Genomic DNA, 25,848 nt, shown 5'->3' with positions numbered 1-25,848 from the left:
GCCTCTTCAAATTTCCCATTCCAGCTGGACTTATTTTAGGAAAGAAAAAAAAATGTCTTACTAAAAAGCATTATGTGCATTAGCACACTTCTTTTCAAGGATATTTTCAAGTCTCAGAGGCATTATTAAAAATTAAAATGGTTGATGGCTGCAGGCCAGTTTTTCATTTAGAATCAAGATATGCTGAGGAAAATTAGCAACACCTTTGAGGTCTAAAGGGTATGGTAGGGAGCATCCCCAACAGTTTATCTTCTGATGAATAAGAAGAGTATATTCACACTCTCCATTGAAAGTCTAGGAGACTAATATGAACAGAGGATAAGTAAATCAATTTCTGACTATGACTGCAGAACAGAATTTCACTGAACAGTAGCTGCAGGAGATTGGGAGAAGGAGAAGTTTATTGGCTACTTGGGAGTATTATGATGACTGATATGGAAAATCAATCAAAGCTGCAAACAGATATTCAGCTTGATTCAGAAGGCTGCCCTTTATGCTCTTACCCACCTGAGGAATGAACTTCTAAAGGAGCTCTATTGGATAGATGTGGCATGCTGGCAGTGTGAAGGAGTTTCCATAAGTTAGAATTGTTCTTTTGTTGTAGAAACTGAATTTCCAAGTATGAGATAAAATACAACTCATGGATCTATAGATTCAACTCATGATTTGAAAGTATTATAAGCCATAATCATGAGTGGATAAGTGAATATGCATGAGACTCACTGCATATTGTCCCCACAAAACAGGTAATATAGTTACCCTATAACATGATTTTAATGACATGCTCCTTATTTGTTTTATTAGTATTAATCCTATTAGTAGTTGCAGTCTAGAGTGCGCATAGACACTGCGGCTTTGAGCTCCTGGTGTTATAATGGAATGAGCACGCAAAAATCTATATCTACAGGGAATTACTAAAGATTGGATTCTCTAGGCGACTAGATATTACCAGTGACTTCCAGTGGTCTCATAATATACCGAGTGATATAGTAAGATTGCCAGGCTCTCTGTGAATCGTTGTTGGGCCTGGGAGGCACCGTCGACAGTAAAGAGAGAGAAAGCAGAAGCAGGGAGCAGAGCTGGTTTTCTAGCTTGGTTACAGAAGCAGCCTTACAGACCAGCATTACCAAGTATTCTTCTAACCAACGCTAGATCCTTTGTCAACAATCTGATGAACTAGAGCTATGGATGGCGGCTTATGAATAAGCTCATTCGCGACTGCTGTGTGATAATTATCATGGAGACCTGGTTTCATCCACTTGTATGTCAGGTAACTAACTGCACTACACACCACTTCAACAGACATGGCAACTCCAGTAAAAGCAAAGGTGGAGGACTGTGTGTTTACCCACATAATGACTGGTGTACTAACAGTAGAGTTACTTATACACACTGTTCTCCAGATGTGGAATTCTTAACTGTCATTTATCAGCCATTTTATCACCTAGAGATATTTCTTTTATAGTTATCACCGCTGTCTATATTCCACCTGATGCAACAGTACTCTCTAAGTTACATGATGCCATCGAGAGACAGCAGCAAACAGCAAAGCAGCCTGAGGGCGCTTTTGTCATATTTTGAAATGTATTTCATGTTTGGGGGGATGCACCAAGGGAGGCTCATTCAACTTCATTACACACATGCTGTGCATTGACAATAAAGATTTGGTTTGATTTGAACAATAGGAGCAAAATCTAAAACAGAGTCTTGTAATGTTGGAAACAGTCCCAAAATCTGTATAGCTTTTTAATGATTTGTTTTATTTGTATCCAGATTTATTCCAGGAACTCAAGGCAATGTGCACAGCACTTCTGCCTATGATATCTCTCCAGAACAACCAACCTCTGTGAAGCTGGTTTGAGAAATAGTGATTGGTCTGACGTTAGCCAATGAGTTTAGAATAAACTTAAGGAGGTCCACCAGCAATCAACACCCAGAGAGGCATAGATTAATTCAAGATTAACATTAGACCAACAATCATATAAACAATACTCCAGTCAACAAAACTGTCAAATAAATCAACAGTAAGCAGTCCAACCAAAGAACCTCTAAGAGCACCCCTACCAACACTGACAGTGCAAGCCACTAGAATATAAACTGAGAGCAAATCCCACTCCTTATTAGCACTGATGATGTTACCTATTTTGGGTAATGAAACATATGCAAGAAAACAATTAAAGGTCAGAGAGCACCAAAATCCCTCATTTCAACCCTGGGCTACAAATATTCTCCTTTATTAAACAAGTATCTTTTGTCATATACCAACATTCAACAACCGGATCAATCCTCTAAAGGGATAAACTGATAACCTTCAATGCAGTTACTGACTTGAATATTATGTAATTAGACAGAAAAATACAATTGAAAATATTGAAAAAAAAAGAAATATGTAAGAGTAAAATGAGCAAAACCACAATATAATTACGAACATTAAAGTGATAATAAAAGTATGTCTAAAAATAATTACTGAATTACTGGGTAGCTGAAACAGTAAAATACAAAAATACTAGTGTGTAAAATACTAGTATTAAATTAATAATCTACCAATCAAATAACTAGCAAAATACTACTCATGTCAAGCTAATGTTAACATTCATTATATTACTTCATATAATAATGCTACAACATAACTTTTCAAAAGCAATTCAGAATGAAGTAAAGGGGAAGATCACAGATTTTTAGGTTTCTACAGATCTGTGCTCCTCATTACAACAGGGCTGTACCCAACAAGCTGCCAAACAAAATTTTGCTATTTGCCAAACAGTTTTATATGAAAGCAGAACATTTATTTAAAACTTGTCCCTGAGATTTATTTATAATAGGAAGGTTATGATGGAACTATGGATGTATTTTAAATAGTGGCAGTACAAATAAACATGGCCCATTGTTTCTAGGACACCTTCCCCACATGGCTAAGTAATATTTTCTTATATCTGCTCTTAAGAATTTCTAAAAGGAAGACATTAAAATGTGCAAAGGTGGATACTCTGAGATATTATGAAAAATAAGTTGTTTATACTACTACAGTATCTGAAACTAACCAGATCCAGCACTGGTATTTCAGAGATTCTATTCTGACTTGTGTATTGTAACTCAGAGAATGACAATAAAGTTGGGGAAATGATGACTTTAAAGTGATAGTTATCATAGGAAGCGTGGAATTGTGCTTTAAGAATCTGGATGCCCAGAGTTTATAATTAGCAGGAGCCAGAAGAGGAAACAGAATGTAAAGCTAATGTATTATAATATTTTATTGATCAGCCATTAGGCCATATCAGAATATAAAATATAAAACATAGAACAGTAATAAAATGGTGGCATTCAGAGAGAAGATAATGAGATGAATTAAAAGGAGATTCAAGAGACTGAGTATAGCTTGCAAAGAAAACAGAATCAGGACTTTTGGAAGAATGGGAAAGGCTATCCAGTGGAGCTGAGGGGAGGAACCAATTTTGGAAAAGGTATAAAAAGTGTGGAAATGTGGCTGTGATGAGATAGAGCAAATGGCAAGAAATCTATTGAGGAACAAGGAGCAAACCTAGTGACTTTGCTTGATGCAGACAGGCTTGACCTGGACGAACTAATTTAATGTCTTGTTTAATTACAACTATGTCTCGTTCAATGGAAAGAAGGACTGGTGGGTGGGTGTGTGTGTGACACGATAGCAGTGTTCCAATATCTAAGGGGATGCCAGAAAGGAAAAGGTCCATTTTCCAAAGCACCTGAAGGCAGAACAAGAAACAATGGATGGAAACTAATCAAGACGAGAACCAACTTAGAACTAAGGAGAAATTTCCTGACGATTAGAACAATTAATCAGAGTACTCTAACCTTGGACATTTTAAAGAAGAAATTGGACAACCATTTATCTGAAGTGGTATAGTGTTTCCTGACTGAGCAGGGGCTCGGACTAGAAGTCCTCCAGAGTGCCTTTCAACATGGAAGAAATGACTAAGAAAAAGAAAAGAAAGTTGTTTATCCTAATAAAAAGCTTTGGACATAAAAAAGAGTCCCTCTGAAAATGAAACAGAAAGATTATGAGACAGTAAGAGGGAAAAAGGCTTTAAAGTGAGGATCAGAAAACTGAAGGGGGGGGATAACAGGGGGTTAAATAGTAATGGTAAATAGTATATATAGGAGAATCAGAACTATTTCTAAGTAAGAGGTAGAAGGAAAGTGAATATGCTGTGCGGACATGCATGTCTACAATTTCAAGGGATGTGGATTGCCTCCATCTATGTTCCATCCATGAAGGAAAACATTCATATGGTATGTTCACTGCAGAAAGATTTGAAGCCAAGAGATTAGGAAATAGTGTTTCATTTGAGGTGAGCAGCTGACTTGAATTTGCAAGTCAGGGCCAGGAGGGGAAATATAAGAAAGTGCAAGTTGCTAGAAGTGAAACCCTTCTTCTGGATGCTGAGATTCAAACACTTTCCTTGTGGTTATTGAAGTTAACCTTGTATCTGTGAAAACTTGCTAGTGCATCCATATGTTGATTACACATGGAGTAGCATAAAAATTTTCAAACTTTAGTTCCATGCAAATAGTAGTAAAGCTGTTGATCTGCATCTTGCTGGGGAGGAGGACACTCCTTAGAACCACCTTCTAATTGGAGAGTTAGCATCAAGCTTGGTTGAAGTGTTTGGTTTTGGAATTAGATAAGGAAGTAGTAGGGATTCTTTGGCTGCTGTCTTCCTCTATGAGACATTTTCTTGAGTTCAGGACTACTGACCACCCTGAAAAAAGGCAGGGCTACCCAAAGAGCTACATGATCATAACTGTAAGTCTATGAATCACCTCTGATGTTTCTTTAATGATAATTTGTATTAACTCCTGAAACATTATTCCTTCTCCACTGAACTTCCAGAAAGCATGATAAAGATTTACCACAATCCTTGTGATGAGAAGTTTGCTTAATCAAAAGCAAAATATCTCATCCAAGCTCTAATTTCAATTTTTATTAGACCTACCTCCAAGTGGAATTCAAAATGTGGAATACCAAATGCCCCTTGAAATCCTTTCATTAAAAATTTGAATTGAATAATCTCGGTATCAGACTTCTACAATTCTGTACAGCAGGAGTTTGACTGCAAGAACCTTACTGGCATTTGAACAATATCAGGCTCACTTTGAGTAAAGAGTAAAGAAACCACAAAACTTGTGGATTGTATATAAAAATTGCTTTCCAATTATCAAATGAATGGAATAGCACCCAAAGATAGTTAAAACAAAGCACCTGTACAAATTTCTGCCTATTAATGGTCCAGGTCAATATTTTAGATCTTTTTGACAATACCATGAACTTGTTTGCATTCCATTTTCATAGTAGCTGCTGCTCTCTAAAGAGAATAATAGACTGAAACATCTGCTTTACCCTATGAGTGATGGTATCACTGCATCATCTGCATATAGTAACATGGCAACCTACTTGTGATATTCAGTGGAATAACAGGACAGTGTACTTGCTCACCTGCCATATTTTGTGGATGAAATTCTGTTTTAATTAAATGATTGATCATGGAACTGATACAAAAATTAAATAACAATGAGACAACAATAGCAATAGCGCTTAGTTTTATATACTGCTTTACAATGCTTTGCAGCGCTCTCTAAGCGGTGTACAGAGTCAGCATATTGCCCCCAACAATTTGGGTCCTCATTAATAATACTAATAATAAACAATAATTGTTTAACACTCTTCTGATAGGAACTATTACGCTGCAAGGTTTGTCAGTTTCAAGTTTGGAAAAAGGAGATTGGATTCCCTGCTAAGGAATCATAAATCAGACGTGGCCAAGTGGGAAGGAAAAATATACATCACATTTGAGATTTAGCAGATGAGGACAAGGTGCTGATGAAAATGATACATCCAACCAGAACTGTGAAATCAAGAAAATATCTTAAAGTGGTTATTTGAAATACTCAAGCTGGCTGTAGATCAGATGTAACAAAATATGTCTGTTTATGGTCTATTTCAATATGAAATTTTATTTGTGACATTGTCAGAATTATGATACATAGGATCTGGAAATGTCCATGTCCATATGCCAGAAAGTGGCAATTGGATGCTCTTATATTGGTCTGGAGGTGAGAAATACCTTCAAAAGTGTTGGCTTTGCTATACGTTACACAACTTGCCAAGTATTATGAATTTCCAATTAAGTAATCATTTAAATTAATAGTTCCATTGCTTGCTTGAATAATAAAAATGCATATAACTGCACTTTATGTTCCTACAAAGAAATACAGATAAGGCAATTAAATTCTGCGCAAGATATAAATAATCCTGGATTCATTGCTCTGGTGGGAATTAGTTCTGATAACTCATAACCGAAATTCCCATGTTGTTAAAAACCTGCAAGGCTGAGAAAATATCCTGGACAAATTTGGTGCTGGAGAGCTGAACAGCAATGACCTGTGCCTGCTATCATTTGTAGAAGCAAATGAGATAATAGTTGGAAACAGCTTATTTCATTATCCACTAAAACAATACATAAAACAAACTCATTCAGTGGAAAAGATATGTAAGTCCTTAATTGTGTTCTAACAAACAGCAGTTTTTAAACATCACTCATGGATCAGTGAGAGGCACCAACTGTGCCTCTAACTATCCCTTGTACAGTTATTCTTACAACTTCAATTGAAACAAATTGCTTGTAATTAGCCACACCTAAATGTTATGACCGGGTGAAGCTACAAGATCCTACCTGCCAGCAAAAATTTCAACTGCTACTTACCAATTGTTTTGCCATCCTTAAACATCTGCAAGATGTAAATGATCAAGCACTATTGTCATGCCTCAACATACAGAACAACTATAATTCTCATTAATAAAGAACGTGCCATGGCACTTGGTGCCTTCAAGACTGGCAAAGATCTACCCAAACTTACATTCAAAATGTTGGAAATGTGGACAAAAACAAAGTACCTTCTATCATACATGGTGGTTATCCGCTGAAGTGAAAAAAATACTGAAAGAGAATACAAAAATGGATACAGGATTTAATTGGAAATCAAATAGCATTTATCCCAGAATTATTTCTTCTAGGGCTAATTAAAGGAAAATACAAGAGGACAAAATATTTGGTGCTACATATAACAACAGCAGCCAGAATAGCCTTTGCACAATGTTGGAAAAAATAATACATACCATCTGAAGGCCCAGTAATAAAAAAAAAATCTTGAGTGTGCGGAAATGGATAAGATGACTATAGAATTAAAAGGAAAAGAAGATTCTGAATTTTATGCAATATGGGAGAGATGGTATGACTGGATAAAAGATAGAAATAAGAAAAGAATATGTATTATATAGATGTAAAAGGTCTAGAAATGGGATGTATAGATTATATTAGATAAAGAATGTAGCTGTATAAAAAAATGTCACAGCACTGTTTAATATTGATTGAGGTGTGTAAAAAAGGAAATAATAATAATAATAATAATAATAATAATAATAATAATAATAATAATAATATAAAAAGACTGCATCAAAGAAACTTGTCTTGTAGCAAGACAGTGAACACAACTATGGATTTCAGATCAATGTCTAAAAATAATTGACAAACAAAAACCGTGCACGTTCAAAAATGTGACATAGTATCGGCAACTTAATAAAAATGTATCTGTTTCAAAACAGAACAGATAACAGATAATCAGAGTTGGAAGGGACCTTGGAGGTCATCTAATCCATCCCCCCACCCAAGGGGGAGACCCTACACCATTTCTGACAAATGGCAGTCCAATCTCTTCTTGAAAGTCTCAAGTGATGGCGCTCCCACAACTTCCGAGGGCAAGGTGTTCCATTAGTTGATTGTTCTCACTGTCAGAAAGTTTATCCTTATTATCAGGTTAAATCTCTCTTTGTTCAGTTTCAATCCATCATTCTGGCCTACAAGTGCTTTAGAAAATAGCTTGACCCCTTCCTCTCTGTGGCAGCCTCTCAAATATTGGAACACTGCTATCATGTCTCCCCTGGTCCTTCTCTTTACTAGACTAGCCAAGCCCAGTTCCTGTAAAACTGTTCTTCATATGTTTTAGTCTCCAGTCCCCTAACCATCCTGGTTGCTCTTCTCTGCACTTTTTCTAGAGTCTCAACATCTTTTTAATAATGTGGTGAACAATACTGGATGAAGTACTCTAGGTGTGGTCTTACTAAGGCTTTATAGAGTGGTATTAGAACCTCCCTTGATCTTGATTGTATCCCTCTGTTAATACAATTTAGGATTGCATTAGCTTTTGGGGCTGCTGCTGCACACTGCTGGCTCATATTTAGCTGGTTGTCCACTAAGACTCCAAGATCCCTCTCACAGTTATTGTTGTTGAGCCTGGTTTCACCCAGTCTACATGTATACTTTTGGTTTTTCTTGCCGAAGTGTAGGACTTTTCTTTTCTCTATACTGAATTTCATTTTATTAGATATGGCCCAGTGTTCTAGTCTGTCAAGATCCATCTGGATCTTGAGCCTATCTTCTTGGGTGTTAGCTATTCCTGCCAGCTAAGTATCATCTGCAAATTTGGTAAGTTCCCCTTCTATTCCCTCATCTAAGTAGTTAATGAAGATATTGAAGAGTACTGGGCCTAAGACGGAACCTTGTGGCACCCCATTGCTTACTATCCTCCATGTAGACTTAGACCCATTAAGGACTACTCGTTGAATACGGTTTGCCAGCCAGTTGCGAGTCCATCTAGTGGTGTTGCTATCTATTCTACTTTTTTCTAGCTTACTAAAAGTAGGTTCAGGGGTGGGTTTCTACCGGTTTGCACCGGTTCTATAGAACCAGTTGTTAACATCACCGGTAGTTCTAAGAACCGGTAAAACCAACTCCTGCTTGGCCACACCCCTCTCCACTGCTCCTACGAGCCAAAAAACAGTTTTTATTACTGAACATGTGTGAAAATCCCTTCCACGTTCTCCCCCGCCTGCCCCTCCCTTCACTGCCCCAGCCCCCACCCCTATCCACCACTCCAAAGTTAAAAAAACCCAATTTTTTAAAAAAACATTTTTTTTTACTGTGCACGCACAAAAATCCCTTTGTCATTCTCCCCAGCCTTCCCTGCCCCGCACCTACTTATAGCACACGTGCGCTAATTACAAAAATTTACCTGCACGGCACCATCGCTCACACCAGCAGCAGCAGCAGTAGCAGCTGAGCAAGCCAGCCAGCCGGCCAGCCAGCCGGCCGGCCAGCTGTCCATCCCTGCCTGCCTTCTGCTGCCCTGCTGAGTGAGGGTAAGCCACAAGCCCTGGTCACCACTTCTGCGAACCATCCTCGCCCGGCCGCCCAGCCGGCCTTGCCCTGCTTGCCTCCTGCTGCCACCACTAGCAGTCCTCACCTGCCCAGACTGCCTACCCCGCTGCCACCCTCAGAAGACGCAGATCGGTAAGCACGATCCTCCAACCTGGTCACCTACTTACCGCCGCCAGTCCCGGTCACCCGCCCTCATATTCCCTCGCCCACAGCCCTCCATTGTTGCTGCCTTCCCTTCCCACCATCGATTGGTAGTGAAGAGGCAAAGCAACAACTCCTGCTGCTGGCCCGGTCCCCTACCTCCTCCTGCCGCTGCCCACAGCCCGGTTGAGAGCCGACTGCTGGGCTGGGTGCTGCTGCCTCGCCCACATGGCAGCTACCATCTTCGCTAGGCCACTGGCCCACCACCTTCCCTCGTCTGCCACAGCCCAAGGGTTGCTGCTTTGCCTTCCCACCACCGATTGGTAGTGAGGAGGCAAAGTAGCAAGTACTTCTGGGCTGGTCCCCTACCTCCTCCTGCCACCTCTGCTGCCAGCCCAGTCGAGAGCTGACTCCTGGGCCGGCCGTCCTCGCTGCAGCAAGCTGGAAGACTGAGGAGGACCCCGGCATAGTTGGCTTGCCAATTTGCCTGTCTCCTTTTTGGTAAGTTGCTTTTTTATATTTATGTATTTTTTTACTATCTGTTTTTGTTTTTATTAATCATAAAAACAAAACAGATATTAAAGAAATAAATAAACACATAAAAATTATTTTACTATTCATCTTGCTGTTTCTTTCTGATTGCTTAAAGAAACATCAAGATGAACAGTAAAATAATTTTTATTTATGTGTTTGTTTATTTCTTTAGTATCTGCTTTGTTTTTATGATTAATAAAAACAAAAACAGATAGTAAATAAATAAATAAATACATACATAAATAAAAAAAGCAACTTACCAAAAGGGAGACAGGCAACTTCTTGTTACATTGATGTTATACATTATCTGTTTCTGCTTAAATCAATATATAGCAACGTCAATGTAACAAGAAGCTGCATGCATACATAAATGAATTTTTTTAAATAAAAGTGTTTTATTTTTTTTAAACATAAACAAAGACATAAAACATAAACCATCTTCAGTTACATAGTGTGTTGGTTGGGGGAAAATCACTTGTGAACAATCTCTGCAGTTTTTCCTTTCCAATTTGCATTAATCCTTATATCATGCTAAGCAATTGGCCACTAAGCAAGCACATGGTCATTAAATGAGTACCACTTAAATTTGGGTTGCCAGCCACATGGCTACCTGCCTGGGCCTTGCCAGGGCCTCCACAGGCCTTGGAAACATGACCACATAGCCACGCCCACCCCAGTCACATGAGCACCAAGCCACACCCACAAATTAGGCCACGCCCACAGAACCGGTTGTTAAGAAATTTGAATCTCACCCCTGAGTAAGTTGTGGTCTACTTTGTCAAATGCCTTGCTGAAATCTAAATATATTATGTCCGTAGTATTTTGCTAGTCTACTAATTTAGTCACTGTGTTGAAGAATGAAATAAGATTGGTTTGGCATGATCTGTTCTTAACAAACCCGTGCTGACTGCTAGTTATTACTTTACTTGTTTCTAGATGTTGGCAGATCTGTTTTTGATTATCTTTCCAGTATCTTCCCGGGTATTGATGTTAGGCTGATTGGTCTATAGTTTCCTGGGGTCTGTTTTTTTTTTCCTTTTGGGAACCACATCAGCTCTTTTCCAGTCCTCTGGTAGTTCCCCGGTGCTCCAGGATTTTTGAAAGATATGGTGCAATGGTTTTGAGATGATCTCTGCCAGCTCCTTTAAAACTCTGGTGAATAAGAAAATACCTACTGGAATAATAGAATCATTTGAAAAAGCCACACATTGCCAAGACTATTACCTTATATTGTGTAGTAAATTTAAATATTCATATAATTTCAATATTCAGATAACAAGATCAGAAAATCAAAAAGCAGTTTTGTATGCTGTGGAACTGCATAACTGAATCATTAGCAAAAGTATTTGCTACCATTTTAAAGTCCCCCTGTTCAGGGAGCTACTCCAGTAGAATCATCAAAATGAACATTTCAAGAATATAAGTCCATATTCTCAGAAATAAAAGACACTATTCATCAGTTACAAAGAGGGAAAGCTGCTGGAACAAATGAATTCATTGCAGAAGTGTTCAAATTTGAATTGTGTGTTAATTTTTTTGGTTCCACCCACAAAAAAATCAATTTCAATGAAATGAGGCAATCAAGAATGCAATAATTACCATGGGATTAGTTTATTTTAAAATGCAGGCAAGGTATTTGTGGAACTAAACAATAAAGGCTTCAAAAGCATCTACTGTGTCCTATGAATAAGCTGGTTTTCTGAAAGTGAATGCTGTGATCAAATATTTGTACTAAACAATTCTTTAAGAACACAATAAGTTTGGAAACAGCCTCATTGTTGCATTTGTTGACATTGAAATGGTATGTAATAGTATCCATCAGCCAACATTGCAGAATGAATATCTGGTAAAATAATAGTTTTCTGCAGATACGTAAGAAATCATAAAGTCATACCTATCCATTAATGTCAACCTATCCAAAGACTTTCGTATAAGTGCTAATATAAGACCGCAAAGAATATTTCTTCCTGTTCAATACTACGATCAATGCAGTTATGTTGAAAATCTTGATTGGTATGGTGTCAAATTTGGGCAAGATGAATTCATCATATACCTAATGTTAGCTGTTGAGAACATGATTTTTACAGAAAGGGAAAGAGAAGATTTTGAAATCTTACTCATTATAAAAACTGCTGATTATCCATAGAGTAGCTTTATTATCAATATTGACAGTACTAAGGTACCTACAAATATTGGCTCTCAGGAAACCTAAGTTGATGGAGTTCAAATTGAACAGTTTAAAGAACAAAATAACTGTAACAGCCAATATCAACAAATGAACTTGCTAGATTGCCTCAGACTTCAGAGCCCTGGCATGGTGGCTCTGGAAAAAAGCAGCATAAAACATTTCTATTGACATCTTCATCTATCAGTCAATAATACTATCTACAAATACTGTTATATGATGCAGAATCTTGAACTTTGCTTCAAAATTATTTGGGAAAGCTCAAAATACTCCACATATATTGTCGACCCTAATATTAGGGATGTTAATGTATATATAAAAAAGAAAATCAAAAAATGAAAGAATGGTGCTGCAAACAGCTTATTATAGCCTGTGAAATTCAGATATGTTGAATGTAAAAGTTTGACACATTTTGCCCCATGATAATTTCCTTATCAACTATTTTGAAAAATCACACCCTGTGGGTTGGAAAGTACAGCAATTGGTTCCAAAGAAAACTTGGCTGAAATATGTGGGAGAAGTTCTAATGAACTTAGATTTAAGACGATAGAAGTTAAAATCATAACAAAAATTGAAGATTATACTGTGACTGGACTCATAGTACTTAGAGCCACATATTGGCTGTAACCATGTTGTACTTGTCAGTTGTGAATTAACAACTTCAAGACTGAGATAAATAGGGATCAAGTTATATAATTGACTTGCCCTATTATACCTTAAAGATTGTATTTTCATACACTTTGGAGAAAAGAGTTGGCATAATTATTATATTTTTAAGCTTTTTCCATTTGGAGATACGATCTTATGTCTACTTAAAATCAATAAATGCAATAGAGGAGGCAGACAATAATTTTGCAATCTATTTTTCCACCAAACAGTGTAATGAAAATTTCTGCTCTTTTGTACTTTTGGCAGCTATGAAACCCACCTGTCTATCTGTAATATTTTATAACTTCATCCAAAATTATCAATTTAAGTGACTTATTTAATAATACTTCCTGCTTGTTATCAAAAACATCTTTCTCCCCTTTTTAAAGACTGGCGTAATTATAGTCAATCCCCAATAGTGAGGGAATCTGGTCATTTTGCCCATGTGCAATATATGAATACTGAGGACAAATCACTTTTATTAACCTTTAGGGTGGATCACATCTCATTCCGTGCCATTCCATATTTCAGCTGACTAATCAGTCTAGAGTTTACTGACCTTTAGTTTGTGCCCAATGTAGCAATAGTCTAAAGCCTAATGCAAGTCTATTGAATTAATCAACTCTATGTACAGCTCACGAAAAAACCTTCCACCTAGTTACAGAATATGGGACATCATATACAGATAAGCAGATACCAAAGTAGCAGCATCATTTAATATACCAACTGCTAGCAGATGATTCCATTCTCTAATATAGATTTCCTCTTTGACATCAGCTGTAATGCTTTTTATGCTGTAACGTCAACTGTAGAGTAACATGACTTTACCTTATATTCATAATAAATTATTCACATATCTTTCTTGGCATTACACATTCATGATCTAACCATTACCTGTGTTAGGTTGGATTTTGGGCAAGCATGCCACTTGTTTCTCATTTTTCCATTAGTTTATAATAACATTTGGAGACATTGTATTAAGTCTTCACAATGTATCAGTAGATACATACAATTTTATGGATCCAAAGTAAAAATATTGCTGCAAAGTTAGGTGTTGACATTTTCATTGAATTTCTCAGCATCTTCTTAATAAAGCTATGGCTTTTCCTGAGGTAAACAATAACTATGCATCCCCAGAAACACATGTGTTTGACTTAAGCCAGTGACTGGATGAGACAATCTTCTCACTCTGTGTCAATCCCCACCTTAGAAAGGAGCACAGTGATTCACAAGATTAAAATGCTGGACTGATGATTGGCAGGCTCACTTTTGAGACCTGTTGCTTCTGCGGGGAGGAGTTCCCATCACATGCCCAGCACTCAGTGTTTGTGGAGCTGGATATGGAGTATATAGTAGTAGTAGTAGTAGTAGTAGTCTTCATCACCATCACCATCATCACCATCATCATCACCATCATCATCATCATCTTTGTACCAAGAAAGTTCCTACGCATTTCCAGTCTAGAGTAAATTAGCATTGTTAGAAAGAAATCTTACCATGATTGTTTCTGAGTTGGTGATGAAATACACAGGCAATTGGCTGACCCAGAGGTGAAGTTTATTTCCGACAGTGCAAAATAGAGTCCACAGTTGAAGGCATACATTCTGAGCCTTTCCTGAAAGATCTTTATATAGAAAAATCTTACTTTTCTTCCTTGAAAGTACACAGAAGTATACCCACTCTTTAGGAAGTAAGCTAATCTCAGCCTGGAAAGAAAATTCACCTTAACAGATTGACACTTCTGCCACATTATAATATTTGTGTTGAGCCTATTTCATGTAATTTTTATCCTGGTATGATACAGCAGGAAGACCTTATTTCCTTCCTACCCTCTTCCCCTTTGTGCAGAGACTAGAATATTTAATGTACATCTAGATAGTGAATATATGGTTGTAAATCATTATGCAAATCAATTTTTAAAAAACTTTTTGTCAATTTGCAACATCATGAAAGATATTTGCTTGAGGAAAAGAAAGACTGACCTTTGGGGACAGAGGAATTCACGCTTGTCCCAATATTCATGAATGCAAGAGAGCCCAAAATGTAGGCAAGAGTGCCAGAGCAGATTCTTATGCAGAAATCTGGTCTCCAGCCGACTCCACATCAAAATTGCAAATAGAAAGTATTTCACATATTTCTGACAACCAATCCAATTTCTGCCTGTGACTCACTTATAAATTTATACTTATAGTCACTCTTGGTACAAAACAGGGGTGGGATTCAAAAATTTTACCAACTGGTTCTGTGGGCATGGCTTAGGTGGTGGCCGTGGCTTGGTGGTCATGTGACTGGGTGGACATGGCTTGGTGGTCATGTTATTGGCTGGGTGTGGCCAACTCAATATCACTCACATTGAGGCATGCATCTCCCCACCTGGTCTCTCATGACTTTGGGGATGCTGCAACACTCGTAAGTGTGAAAAACGGTCATAAGTCACTTTTTTCAGTGCCATTGTAACTTTGAGTAGTCATTCCACACAAGCAAAGTACCAGCAAAGGAGGGGGAAAAAAACTCCAGAGAAGTTCCTGAGACAGGAAGTCTAGTCCTGCCAAGAATGTAATAAGGGTTAACGGAGAGGCAGTTTCTGTAAGCAACACCAGAATGTTTCCTTCCTGCCTTCCTTACAGGATTAGGCCAGTAATTTCTTCTAACAACCGGTTCTCCGAACTGCTTAGAATATTAACAATCGGTTCTAGTGAATAGGTACAAATTGGTAGAATCCCACCCCTGGCATAAAGCCACAACTTGACTTTGTGCCAAGAAGCATAAGCCCATATATGGGAGTGGCTAAGTGTGATGAGCAGTTGCTTGAGGCAAGTCCATACGTGTAAGTACAAGTTTCTCCTTTTGGTTGTCCCATTGGGGAAAGGCTTAGAAGAACTGGTCCTTAACATGGAAAGGTTTCCCCCAGTGGCACAAGAGGCCATAGAAAGATCAAGGTCCTTGACTTCTTGTAGCTTTTGGGTCCTGAAGGTGCAGAATGATTTTTTCTTTGGCTTTCAAGTACAAAGGTGCAGCATTCTTCTTGGTTACTATACAAACACTTCCTTTGGCTGCAAGGATCTGGTCCAAAACTAAAGTATTTTGCACAATGGTAGGATTTCTATCTGTAGGGTGCCATTTACTTCATAGCTATAACACATACTATTTCTGGTATAAATGCTTCATAGTAATCATAAATATATATTTCCAGTCTTATTGCACATGTCTGATTAAAACAAAAATCTTTGAGAAAACATTATCTGTTACTCTGAACCTGCAGGACCTTTACTTTCCTCCTTTTTCACAGATGACCAATTGTGAGCTATTTGTTGTCTTTTCTCAAGATGCCTGTTTGGCTGCTTTTTATTTATTTGGTATTTAGACAGGATAAGGCCTGCTGAAATGCAACAGTCCTATTCACAAGGTACATCCTGTTATCACACAAAGTTAAGTACACATTCCAGGCATGGAACATTGATATGGGAAATGAAGAACAGACCTCAGCAAGCATCATATTGGCTGGAGACAGGACTAATCACAACAACCAGGATAGGCATAAAGAAGTGACATTTTTCAGATGTCCCAAGGGAACCTTCTTAAACCAATATACTTCATTGACACCAAGCAGCAAAGCATTCCATTTTGGTTATTATCATTTTAGTTTGGCTGCTAACTGAAGTAAGAATTTTTCTGGCATAAGGTTAAGCAATGACTCAATTCTGCATGAAGAACCAAAGAATGCCTTGTTTCTTTGGATAAGCAAAAGAATAGAAATCTTTACTCAGGTAGACAAATGTCAATATACAGCAGAACAGATTTATTGGAGGTCACTTTTATAGTCACAGAAGGGGTAAAACTGGTTATTTGTGGCTTTGTGGTGGACAGGATTAATATAGCCCCATTGAGTGACAGAACATTCTCATTGCCATAAGATTCCTGATCACTATACCCTAAAATATTTATTTTTGGGAAGGAGAAAAGAAAATGTGAATCTAATTATTAATGGCACATAAAAATGGAAAGTTCTATCTTCCCTCATCCCAGTAAGAGAATATACATATACAGTATGTGGAGGGTCCTTGGTGCTCTCTGAGCTTGGTTGTTTTCTTGTAGATGTTTCATTATCTCAACTGGATAACATCATCAAGATGATGTTACCTACTTTGGGCAATGAAACATCTGCAAGAAAACAGCCAAGCTTGCCAATTTTTGCAAATTCTAAAGTTTTAACCTCTAATTTTTTTAACCAAAAAATTATAGCACTAGGAAGAAACTGTCCAGCAATTTTCTAGGAAGCAAGGCCTTGCAAAAGTCAGGCCAGAATGTATGTAATTTGGAACAAGACAATCGGGAGTTATCATTCATAGTGAGTTTTGCTTTGGATGACCTTCAGATAATACATACCTCAAGCTTTTATGATCTAAGATGGTTCAGTGAAGGTAGGGGAGGGGGCAATCTAGGGCAGGTAATCCTGTAATCACAACTGCAATTCTAATAATTCAAAGAAAACATATGCTTTAAGTTTAGTGGGTTTTGCCATGCTACATCTTCAGAAGGGATAAGAAATGGTCTGACTGTAAAACAACTTTCTGTACACCTATGTTGAAATGTTTTTAGAACACAGTTTCTCTTCAAACCAATGAAACATCTGTTAAATTGTTGCTTCCTATTAGAAAATTGGGAAAACCCTTTAACAGAGGCACATTTGTGACTAGCAGATGATGAAGTGGCTGCTATATCAGCATTTCTTAATAAGTGAACACTCATTAGAAAATTTGGCCAAGACAATCGTCTACGTACACAGGAGGAGGTTGACGTACTGAAAGAACCGGATGCAACTTGGAGCTGAATTAGCTGTTTGCTATGCTAATTAATCTACATATACCCTCAAGTAATGATTCCCAATATTGCATACAAAAGTTTACATTTCTAAACACTAGTGAATTGTGCAGTAAAGTATATAAGCCATTCTATTGCCTGAAGCAAGCACATGGAGCCAAAACTGAAGGAATTCAAAAGATACTGTAGAGTTTAGAGTTATAACTTTCCTTAAGTGTTATTGTGGGTTGTTTTAACATGAGGATAGTCTGATTTTGCCAAGTTATGGATTCATAATGAAGGTCCTCAATTGTTTGCAAGCCAGTTATTCAGGCATTTTTACAAGTAGGCTTGAGTAGAGGCTTGCCTTTACTTCTCTGGAAACCCCCCAGAGCTATTAAACTGACGTCAACAGGTAACTAGTTGTCAAATAAAAGTGTTTAAAACTTGGCAGGGGGAATAAATTGATGAAAGGTAGTTCTTTTGCTTCTCACACAACAGGCACATAAGCAATACTTCCGTGGGCAAATAAATAAGCAAACATGGTAGAGAAAAGGCAAATGCATATATACTATGATTGCTTTACGGAGTAGGAGGCTTTCTACCAAGAATTTCAAATTCAAAGAACTTTGGTTTCAAGGATTCAAGATGTGGGGGTGGGGGGTGGGGGGGGGGGGGGCAGGTATTCTTCATGGGAGACACTGAGTGTAGAAAGAGATGACTAAATTCTTGATCTTGGGCAAAAGTTCTTCTGAGGTTGTTCTGACTAATCCAGAACAGACAAACTCTTCAAAGACATTAGCACTTTTCTCAAAAAGAAAAGAAAAAGAAAAGAAAAAAATGTTTTTTTCCAAAACCCTGCAGCTTAAAAGGGTGATGATCAATGAAAGCAGCTGAGTTGAACTTTCAGGTTTTAAAGCCCACTTCAACAGCACAAATGGCTTTTGAAATGTTCCATCACAATGGAGGTGGTGATAATTCCTCTAAATTTCTCCAGGAAAAGAAGTTATTCAAACAATGACTACACGCTGAAAGACAAGACATTCATGCACACACTTTGATACATCCTGACATCCTGATTTTTAAAGGAAATCCCTTTTAACATCACCAAATTAGAATGGTTAGGGAAAAACTGAGAAAATGTCTATCTGGCACTATTGCAAATTATTGCCAGTTACTTCTAGACACATGATAAATAATGACAATGTATAAAGGCTGTTCTGGCTATATTGGGGTGTCAAATTCTTTTTAAAGCTTAAATTGGGTAATTTGCAGAGAAACAAATATATTGGTTCAAATGTTTTCATTAATTACATGCAAGCACAGAAAATGGAGCACGATTGGGACAGAGTATTCCACTAAAATTTCCGTTTCTGGGAAGAGCTCTTACTCAACCCTTTTTATTCTCAGTTGGGATCACACATCATTTTAATTTGTATAATCATAATTTAGGACATCACAGTATATTGATGCAATATGCTAAACTATAAATTGTAGTTTACAGATCACAGTGGCTCTTCACAGAAATACATTAAGCCAAAAATCAAAGAAAATTGCACTAAGGCAATTGTGTGATCAGTGAATCAAGTCCATAACTAGGGTTAAATGAGCATGTGATCAAGTGATTCTGGTTCCAACAAAGGGGGGGCAGTTTGAAATTTTAACACATAGAGTAACAAGAGTTTGGTGAAAAGGCTATGTGCAGAGTTGAGTCAAATGGTGTTGTGTCTATTTATTAATCTTTTTAGCCTAATACCTGTATGAATAAAATCTATAATTCATCAGCTCTCCACTGACAGGAACATACATCATCATCATCATACATACATACATCATACCTCATAAGTCTGGAATCCGCATTGTATATCGGACATTAATAGAGTTGAGCGAGTCCAGAAGTATTTCACGAGAAGAGCACTACACTCCTCTGCTCTCAACAAAATACCCTATATCACCAGGCTTGAAATTTTGGGCTTGGACAACCTTGAACTATGCCATCTACAGTTGGACTTAAGCATAGTACACAAAATTATCTGCTACAATGTCCTACCAGTCAATGACTATTTCAGCTCCAACTACAACAAGACCACACAACAAGAAAGTGCCTGGAATGCACTACCTGGCTCTGTTGTTATATCCTCTAACCCCTCCCTCCTTTAACCTCAAACTATCCACTATTGACCTCACCCCATTCCTAAGAGGTAAGGGACGTGCACAATCATGCCTACCATCCCTGTCCTATTGTCACTATTTATTTGTATCTATTTCCTGTATTCCTACTGATATTTATACTTATACCTATTATCTTGTAAGCGATTGACAAATCAAATAAATAAATCTGCAAGTTGGTCAAAAAATGTCAAGATAGCTAGTGTAACTGTGTGATCAAAGCCTGCCCTTCTTTTGCATTCATTGCACACGAGAGTGATCATATGATCATGGCTCCATCTTGAGTTTTTGGAACTCCTGCCATCCCCAGATGTTTTTATGATAGCAGAAAATAGTATTTGCACAAATGTGCCTTTGTGAGGACCCTTTTTAAATGCATCTTGAGAAATATTCAGGACTGCCATATAGGAATGCTCTCATAAAACCTTCCTGGGTATCTCTAGACTCAGATAATGTCCACATACTCAGCTTTGGACTTATTCCTTGGAAATGAGAAATCTTGTATGACTAGGTTAGATTCCATCTGACCCCAAATTTGGATTGCAAATTATTGTGGAAGGAAGGAACCAAAGCATCAACTTTTGGTGATCTCCCTACTAGATCAGCAACTGCATCCATTGGCATTGCTGTTCCTTTAGACAAAGGGGTCAAATATGAGCTAAAAACGTACAGAGTGGATCCCCTGGGTGTGTGAAATTCCCAGAGATAATGGATGAAAAATGTCTCCATAGACATTTTCCAGGGATAACTTCACCCAAACGATTCTGAAGCTCAAATACCTAATAGCTCACTTGGCAATTATTTACACAGAATGCCCTCTTTATGTTCAGCTTCCCTGGTAAGCTCTATTTTCTGATCCAAGACCCTTATGATTTATTGTTTGGCCTCTGATTAGTATATTGCCTCAGTTTATTACAATTGACCAGTTCAAGCCCCATCATAAATCTTTCAGCTCTGATTTATACTTTTGTGACTGCTCACATGTGTACGCACATGTAAATGAATTGCACAATGGAGGTAAATCTAATATAAAGGGTGGAGGGCAGGGTGGGATGCCTGCTAATTGAATGACCTCACTCACTGTTCAGGGAACAAGTGGTACCAAAACTTTTCCAAAATAGCCTTCAATAGACTTGTATATAGCCAAGAAATGTTATTTCAAGCAAATTCAATGGAGTATTGAGAGGCATGCAATGAATTCTATTGTTTACAATAAAAAAATTATATATGGACTTCTCCAACCTAATAGCCTATAGTTATGTGAAGCTACCATTTCAATGATCCCTGATCAATTAGTCCATCATTTATGAGAATTCTGGGAGGTACAGTCCCACACATTATAAGAAAACTAAGTGTGTGTGTGTGTGTGTGCACTTGGCGTGAGTGTGTGTATGAAAAGGTATTTTTTTTTTCCCTTTTCTGGATTTTTCTCCTAAAGAAAATCCATATTAATAGTAAAAAGAAAAACAGGTACAGAAAATGGCACATTATTGCCTAAAATCATATATACTTTTATCGGTTTGTCTTTTTCTACCAGTATGCTCACAGGATATGATTTGTGCCTATTTCATTCTACACTGATACTACATCCTTCATTTTGGAATTCCAGTGCTAGAAAAAAAAATCAGACAAATTGAAATAGATGCAAACTAGGTCAACAGGAATGAGCAAGGAACTAGAAAATAATGGTACAAAGAGACCTTGAAGAAACTAAATGTATTTAGCCTTGAGAAACTGGAAAAGATGGAAGGCTGAGTCAATCTTGAGCTGGTGAGAATCAAACTGCTGGCAGTCGGTAGAATTACCCTGCAATATTACATTCTAACCACTGTGCCACCACGGCTCTTATAAGATGTTCAGAAGATAGTGGGATGTATGTGGAAATATAATGGCAGGCTATTGTAGAGCGGGCAGATAAATTGCATTCTTTATTCTCTGTGTGCTTCAATATATATAATTTGCTTTCTCCTCCCCCCACCCTCAAGGCCCCTGTTATGTTTGTTTCAATTGACCATCTGTGGTTGGTAAAATGTGGACTCAGATTGTTAGGGGCAATATGGTGACATTTGTAAAACTGCTTAAAGAGGTAGAAGTGGTATGTATATAAGTCTAAGTCCTATTGCTATGTTAATAATAACCAATTTAGGATCTCCCTTTACAATGAGTACATCACCTTTTGCCATCAGTCAGTATTTTAAAAATCAAACAGATAATTTATACATGAATACATTTACAAAAGAACTGTAGCATTGTGGAAAATTGCCCTGCATGCTACTTCTCTTCTACTGCTTTTACATTAATAGGCAAAAAGTATATGAATATTGCAAATACTTTGTATCTCCCTCAACACCCAAAGTGGTAAAAGAGGAAGTTAAGAAGAAAACAAGATTAAAGCAAAAATCAACAGAATTTACTTACTACAGATTAGATTTCCCTTTAAAGCTTACTAAATACCACTGTGTGTTGCATAACCATTGATTTTGTAAATTTTGTGTACATAATAACTTGAAAGAAGTACGCTTCCCTGAAGCTAGAGCTAAGCATATGGGCTGGAACTTTTCTGAAGTGCTTGATTTTGGCCTAACTTCATTGCTATTCAAATTATTAGAAAAATATGCTGTTTTAAATGAATATTCACTTTCAGATTAGTATCAGGTTCTAAAAGATGAATCACTCACTGCTGCTTGTCTCAATAGTGCCAAGTAATTTTGGAGAGGACAAAGGTCCTCATAAAACTTATAAGTTGTACATCATGTTGACTTGCTTCATATCCTCTTTTTTGTTCATGTAATTTTGTTTTGTTTTAATGTTATTCTACAATAATTGTAGTGCAACATACTAGGAAGAATTTAAATCTTCTATCCATTTTGAAGTCCCAATGAAATAACCAAGTAAGTTTTCATGCTGAATTTTCTCTCCTGTATCATCAGTTTTGGACTTTACCATACATATGCATACATACACAGACAGACACACCTCCATTCTGTTGAAGCCAATGGAAGTTCCAATATATCTATAGCACATACTGGTAAAAGCTAATACTTTATATAGTTTTCAACACTATATCCATTCTATCAAAGGTAGAATTCCTAATATATCTTATCTGTAACTGCATAAACTAGAACTAAGAAAAGATCTCCTGGATCAAAAGAAAATGTGTCAAAATTAAGACTTTTATTTTCACTTGTTCCACCATTTTGCTGCTGTATTCTCCAGACATACTCAGCTGTAGTTTTGTGAGTGATCCCATGTGACACTAATAAGAAATGCAGAAAAAAATTGACAAAAACACTGTGCATGTTTTATGATGTTGAATGGCAGAACAGCAACTCGCACTGGACAGAAACATGTTTCCTCAATGTGTATGAGAAAATCTTTGGACATAACTGTATGTTTTAAAAAGTTTGATTTAAACTATATTCAATTTCTATTGTAGCAGGGATTTTTCTATAATCTGTCAGTTACATCTGAATTGTCTGAGAACAGGAATTCAAACAAAATGGCAGAAGCGTTACCTAAGTATAAAAATAATTTCAACATTCTTAAAGCCAATTTTTACTATCAGGATGAGATCTAAGAAACCATGTGACTTATTGGTAGTGGATTTCAGTATGTGAGAAATAATAAAATGGATTCATTTTTCCAAATTTTGAATTAAATGTTAATGCATTTCATGCAATACCACAGTATCAAATTTAGAATCTGTCATTTAATCGTAACAACAATTTCTTCTACTCATCAACTGTGTCCTTAAAATATATATATATTTTATTCCTTTTCAGGTCATAAAAAATCCTACACGTACAAACCACGTACCATTTTAACAAGAAAATTGTATTCTATAAACCAGGATGAAAGACTTCTAATAAAAAGACAGCTTCAACATTTTTAACATTAGTAATATGTTACCAGATTTTTACCACTTAGCATGAGGCTTAGTTTTACTTTCAATGAATGTCCCAAAGATGCTTTTTCAAAAGGCAATTGCACTTTATTTTTCCTTGAAGATGTTTCCTTTCTTCAGTTCTTGAATGAAAAGGGAACGTCTTTAAGGAAAAACAAAGTACAGTTGTCTTTTGAAAAAGCATCTTTGGGACAACCATGACATGGATAACTGAGAATCTCCATACACTTTCAGTGAACAATACATAATATTTAAATAATTTCTTGCTGTCTTAGAAGGGGTACAATGACCTTAAAAGTATTTTTCCCAATAAAACTGCTACTGAAAAATGGGACTAAAAATAAGAAAAGGCCTCTTGTGATTTCAACAATACTGTGCTATCATCTTAAAATAAAAGCAATTGATACAAAGAATTCCAACTACAAACCCCAACACCCAAACCAGTCAAGTAATTTTAAATATTTTGATGCTGCAACACACATAAGACTTTTAGGGATAAGGAAAAGGGGGGAGGGGGGGATGGTTGACTTTTGTCCCTTGAATCTTTTTTTTAAAAAAACAGACATCTCCCATTTCTTAGCTATTTCCTTGAGTTTCGCATCTACTTTAACAGTGCCAAAATTAACCTTATATTTTTGTCAACTCATTTACATGAATTGTTTTGGAAATTGGAAGAGTTTATTTTTCAAACAATTGTCATTTTGAATAATCCCCAAATCTTCCCCAGGATAGGTTATCTCTTTTAAGGCACAGTGATTTTGGAAAAAGATCCTCTACTGAAGCTACTGCGTAGTATGTTGAATTTCTGATGTTGATATTACGCAAAGACTCCACAAAAATTAATAGAATTTTCTTCCAGGTATTTTAAGATAGAGGTTACAGTTGCATAAATAGATGGCAATGTTTTCTCTGTGAATGCAGCAATGTTTTTTAAGTCAAATGTTGATTGTCAGACATAAGCTCCCAAGGCTGCATGAAATTCAGTGAGACACTGCACCAGCTGCTGGAATTTAGGTCTCTCCTCAGGATCTAGTGCCCAGCAACAAGCCATCACAGCAAATCTAAAAAAAATAAAAGCAAGCATAAGTCATTCAAACTTGTTATACTTACCGCAGCACATTTTGTACACTTGTACAATGTGCCCCATTTAAGATCCAAAAGTTATTTTTGTATACATTTTAATATAAAACATTTTGGGATTTTTTTCTGGAATTGTACTTTTTTTTCAACTCACTAATTGAAATTATGGTCTTAGCTATTATGGCCTTGACTATGAAAAATTGGAAAAGATGCTCTCAAGTTTCCTTGTTTGCCCACTCCTAGAGAAAAAGAAACGTTAAATCTATAGTTATTTTAAATTAGTTCTCACTGATTAAGTGTAAGTCACCATCAGCTGCAACTATCTTTACTTACAATTCATCGGGACAGTTGATTGGTTGAGCTATTCTGTATCCATCCTTTAGATAGGCAGCCATCTCAAAGGGATCAATATCTACATATGGAGTTTGTCCTAAAGTCATTAATTCCCATAAGGTCACCCCAAAAGACCACTAGAAAACATTAGATAGAACAGCTGATTAGAATTCAAAAATATTGTCTCAACATTTTTCTTATTTAGGAATTCAAAGCAAATGTTTCTAAATATTTAATGTAACATTTAAATATAGGTGAGCTGCAATGTAACAGACATGGTAACAAAATTGTTTAGTTACTGTTTTAAGTGCTTGAAAAAGTTACCACTTTGTATTCAAGCATAATAGAAATACACATGCAGAATAGCACAACTTGAATGCACAAACATATACTTAAAATATAGTCAATTTAAAAAGAGTTATTTTATATTTAGGATCATATAACTAAACAATCATTTTTATCATCATCATATTTAAAAGTTTAAAAGTAATCTAATTAAACATTTCCTGAAATCTTAATATAAAAATGTGAGAAATAGTTACAGTATTGAGATAAGTTTGCTAATTAAAGCAGTCCTAAAACTCTCCCCAAAGCCAGGAAGAACAACTGTCATTGTAGAGTACCAGCAATGGAAATCTTAGAAAAAAGGAAATAGGTTTAAATCTGACAAAAGTTAGATAAAATTTTAAAGCTGTAGTCTTTATTCCTTATTATTCTGGAGAATTTTAATGCTATTATGGTGTCTGGTGGTTCGATGCTTTTTGCTGTCAAATAACATCCACGACTGCATAGCAATTCACCAA

At 36.8% G+C, this 25,848-nt stretch overlaps 1 protein-coding gene and 1 long non-coding RNA gene across 15 annotated transcripts in view; both read right to left on the bottom strand.

Moving 5' to 3' along the window:
• Nucleotides 1-19,634, bottom strand: part of LOC148125844 (uncharacterized) — a 40,809-nt gene extending 21,175 nt beyond the window's left edge. For 4 of the 7 annotated variants that reach the window (XR_015743555.1, XR_015743556.1, XR_015743552.1 and 1 more), the window contains exons 1-3: nt 19,398-19,634; nt 14,027-14,219; nt 10,853-11,097 (exon numbers count right to left, since the gene is read on the bottom strand). This is a non-coding gene — a long non-coding RNA (uncharacterized LOC148125844). Of the gene's footprint in view, nt 1-10,386; nt 11,098-13,964; nt 14,220-19,397 lie in introns of those variants that run through there. The other 3 variants (XR_015743554.1, XR_015743551.1, XR_015743557.1) reach the window with 3 other exon arrangements.
• A 3,841-nt stretch (nt 19,635-23,475) lies between these two features.
• Nucleotides 23,476-25,848, bottom strand: part of RYK (receptor like tyrosine kinase) — a 29,588-nt gene continuing 27,215 nt past the window's right edge. For all 8 annotated transcript variants that reach the window (XM_026701403.2, XM_026701405.2, XM_026701404.2 and 5 more), the window contains 2 exons: nt 25,046-25,182; nt 23,476-24,693 (listed from right to left, as the gene is read on the bottom strand). In XM_026701403.2, the coding sequence (XP_026557188.1) occupies nt 24,582-24,693; nt 25,046-25,182 (249 nt within the window). In that variant the 3' untranslated portion in view covers nt 23,476-24,581. The remainder of the gene's footprint in view (nt 24,694-25,045; nt 25,183-25,848) is intronic.

This window comes from Pseudonaja textilis, chromosome 4, assembly GCF_049901715.1.
Source record: "Pseudonaja textilis isolate UNSWEBS1 chromosome 4, rPseTex1.2, whole genome shotgun sequence".
Classification (NCBI taxonomy): domain Eukaryota; kingdom Metazoa; phylum Chordata; class Lepidosauria; order Squamata; family Elapidae; genus Pseudonaja; species Pseudonaja textilis.
Note: the sequence above shows the minus strand (reverse complement) of the source record. Positions and strands in the feature narration are given on the sequence as shown.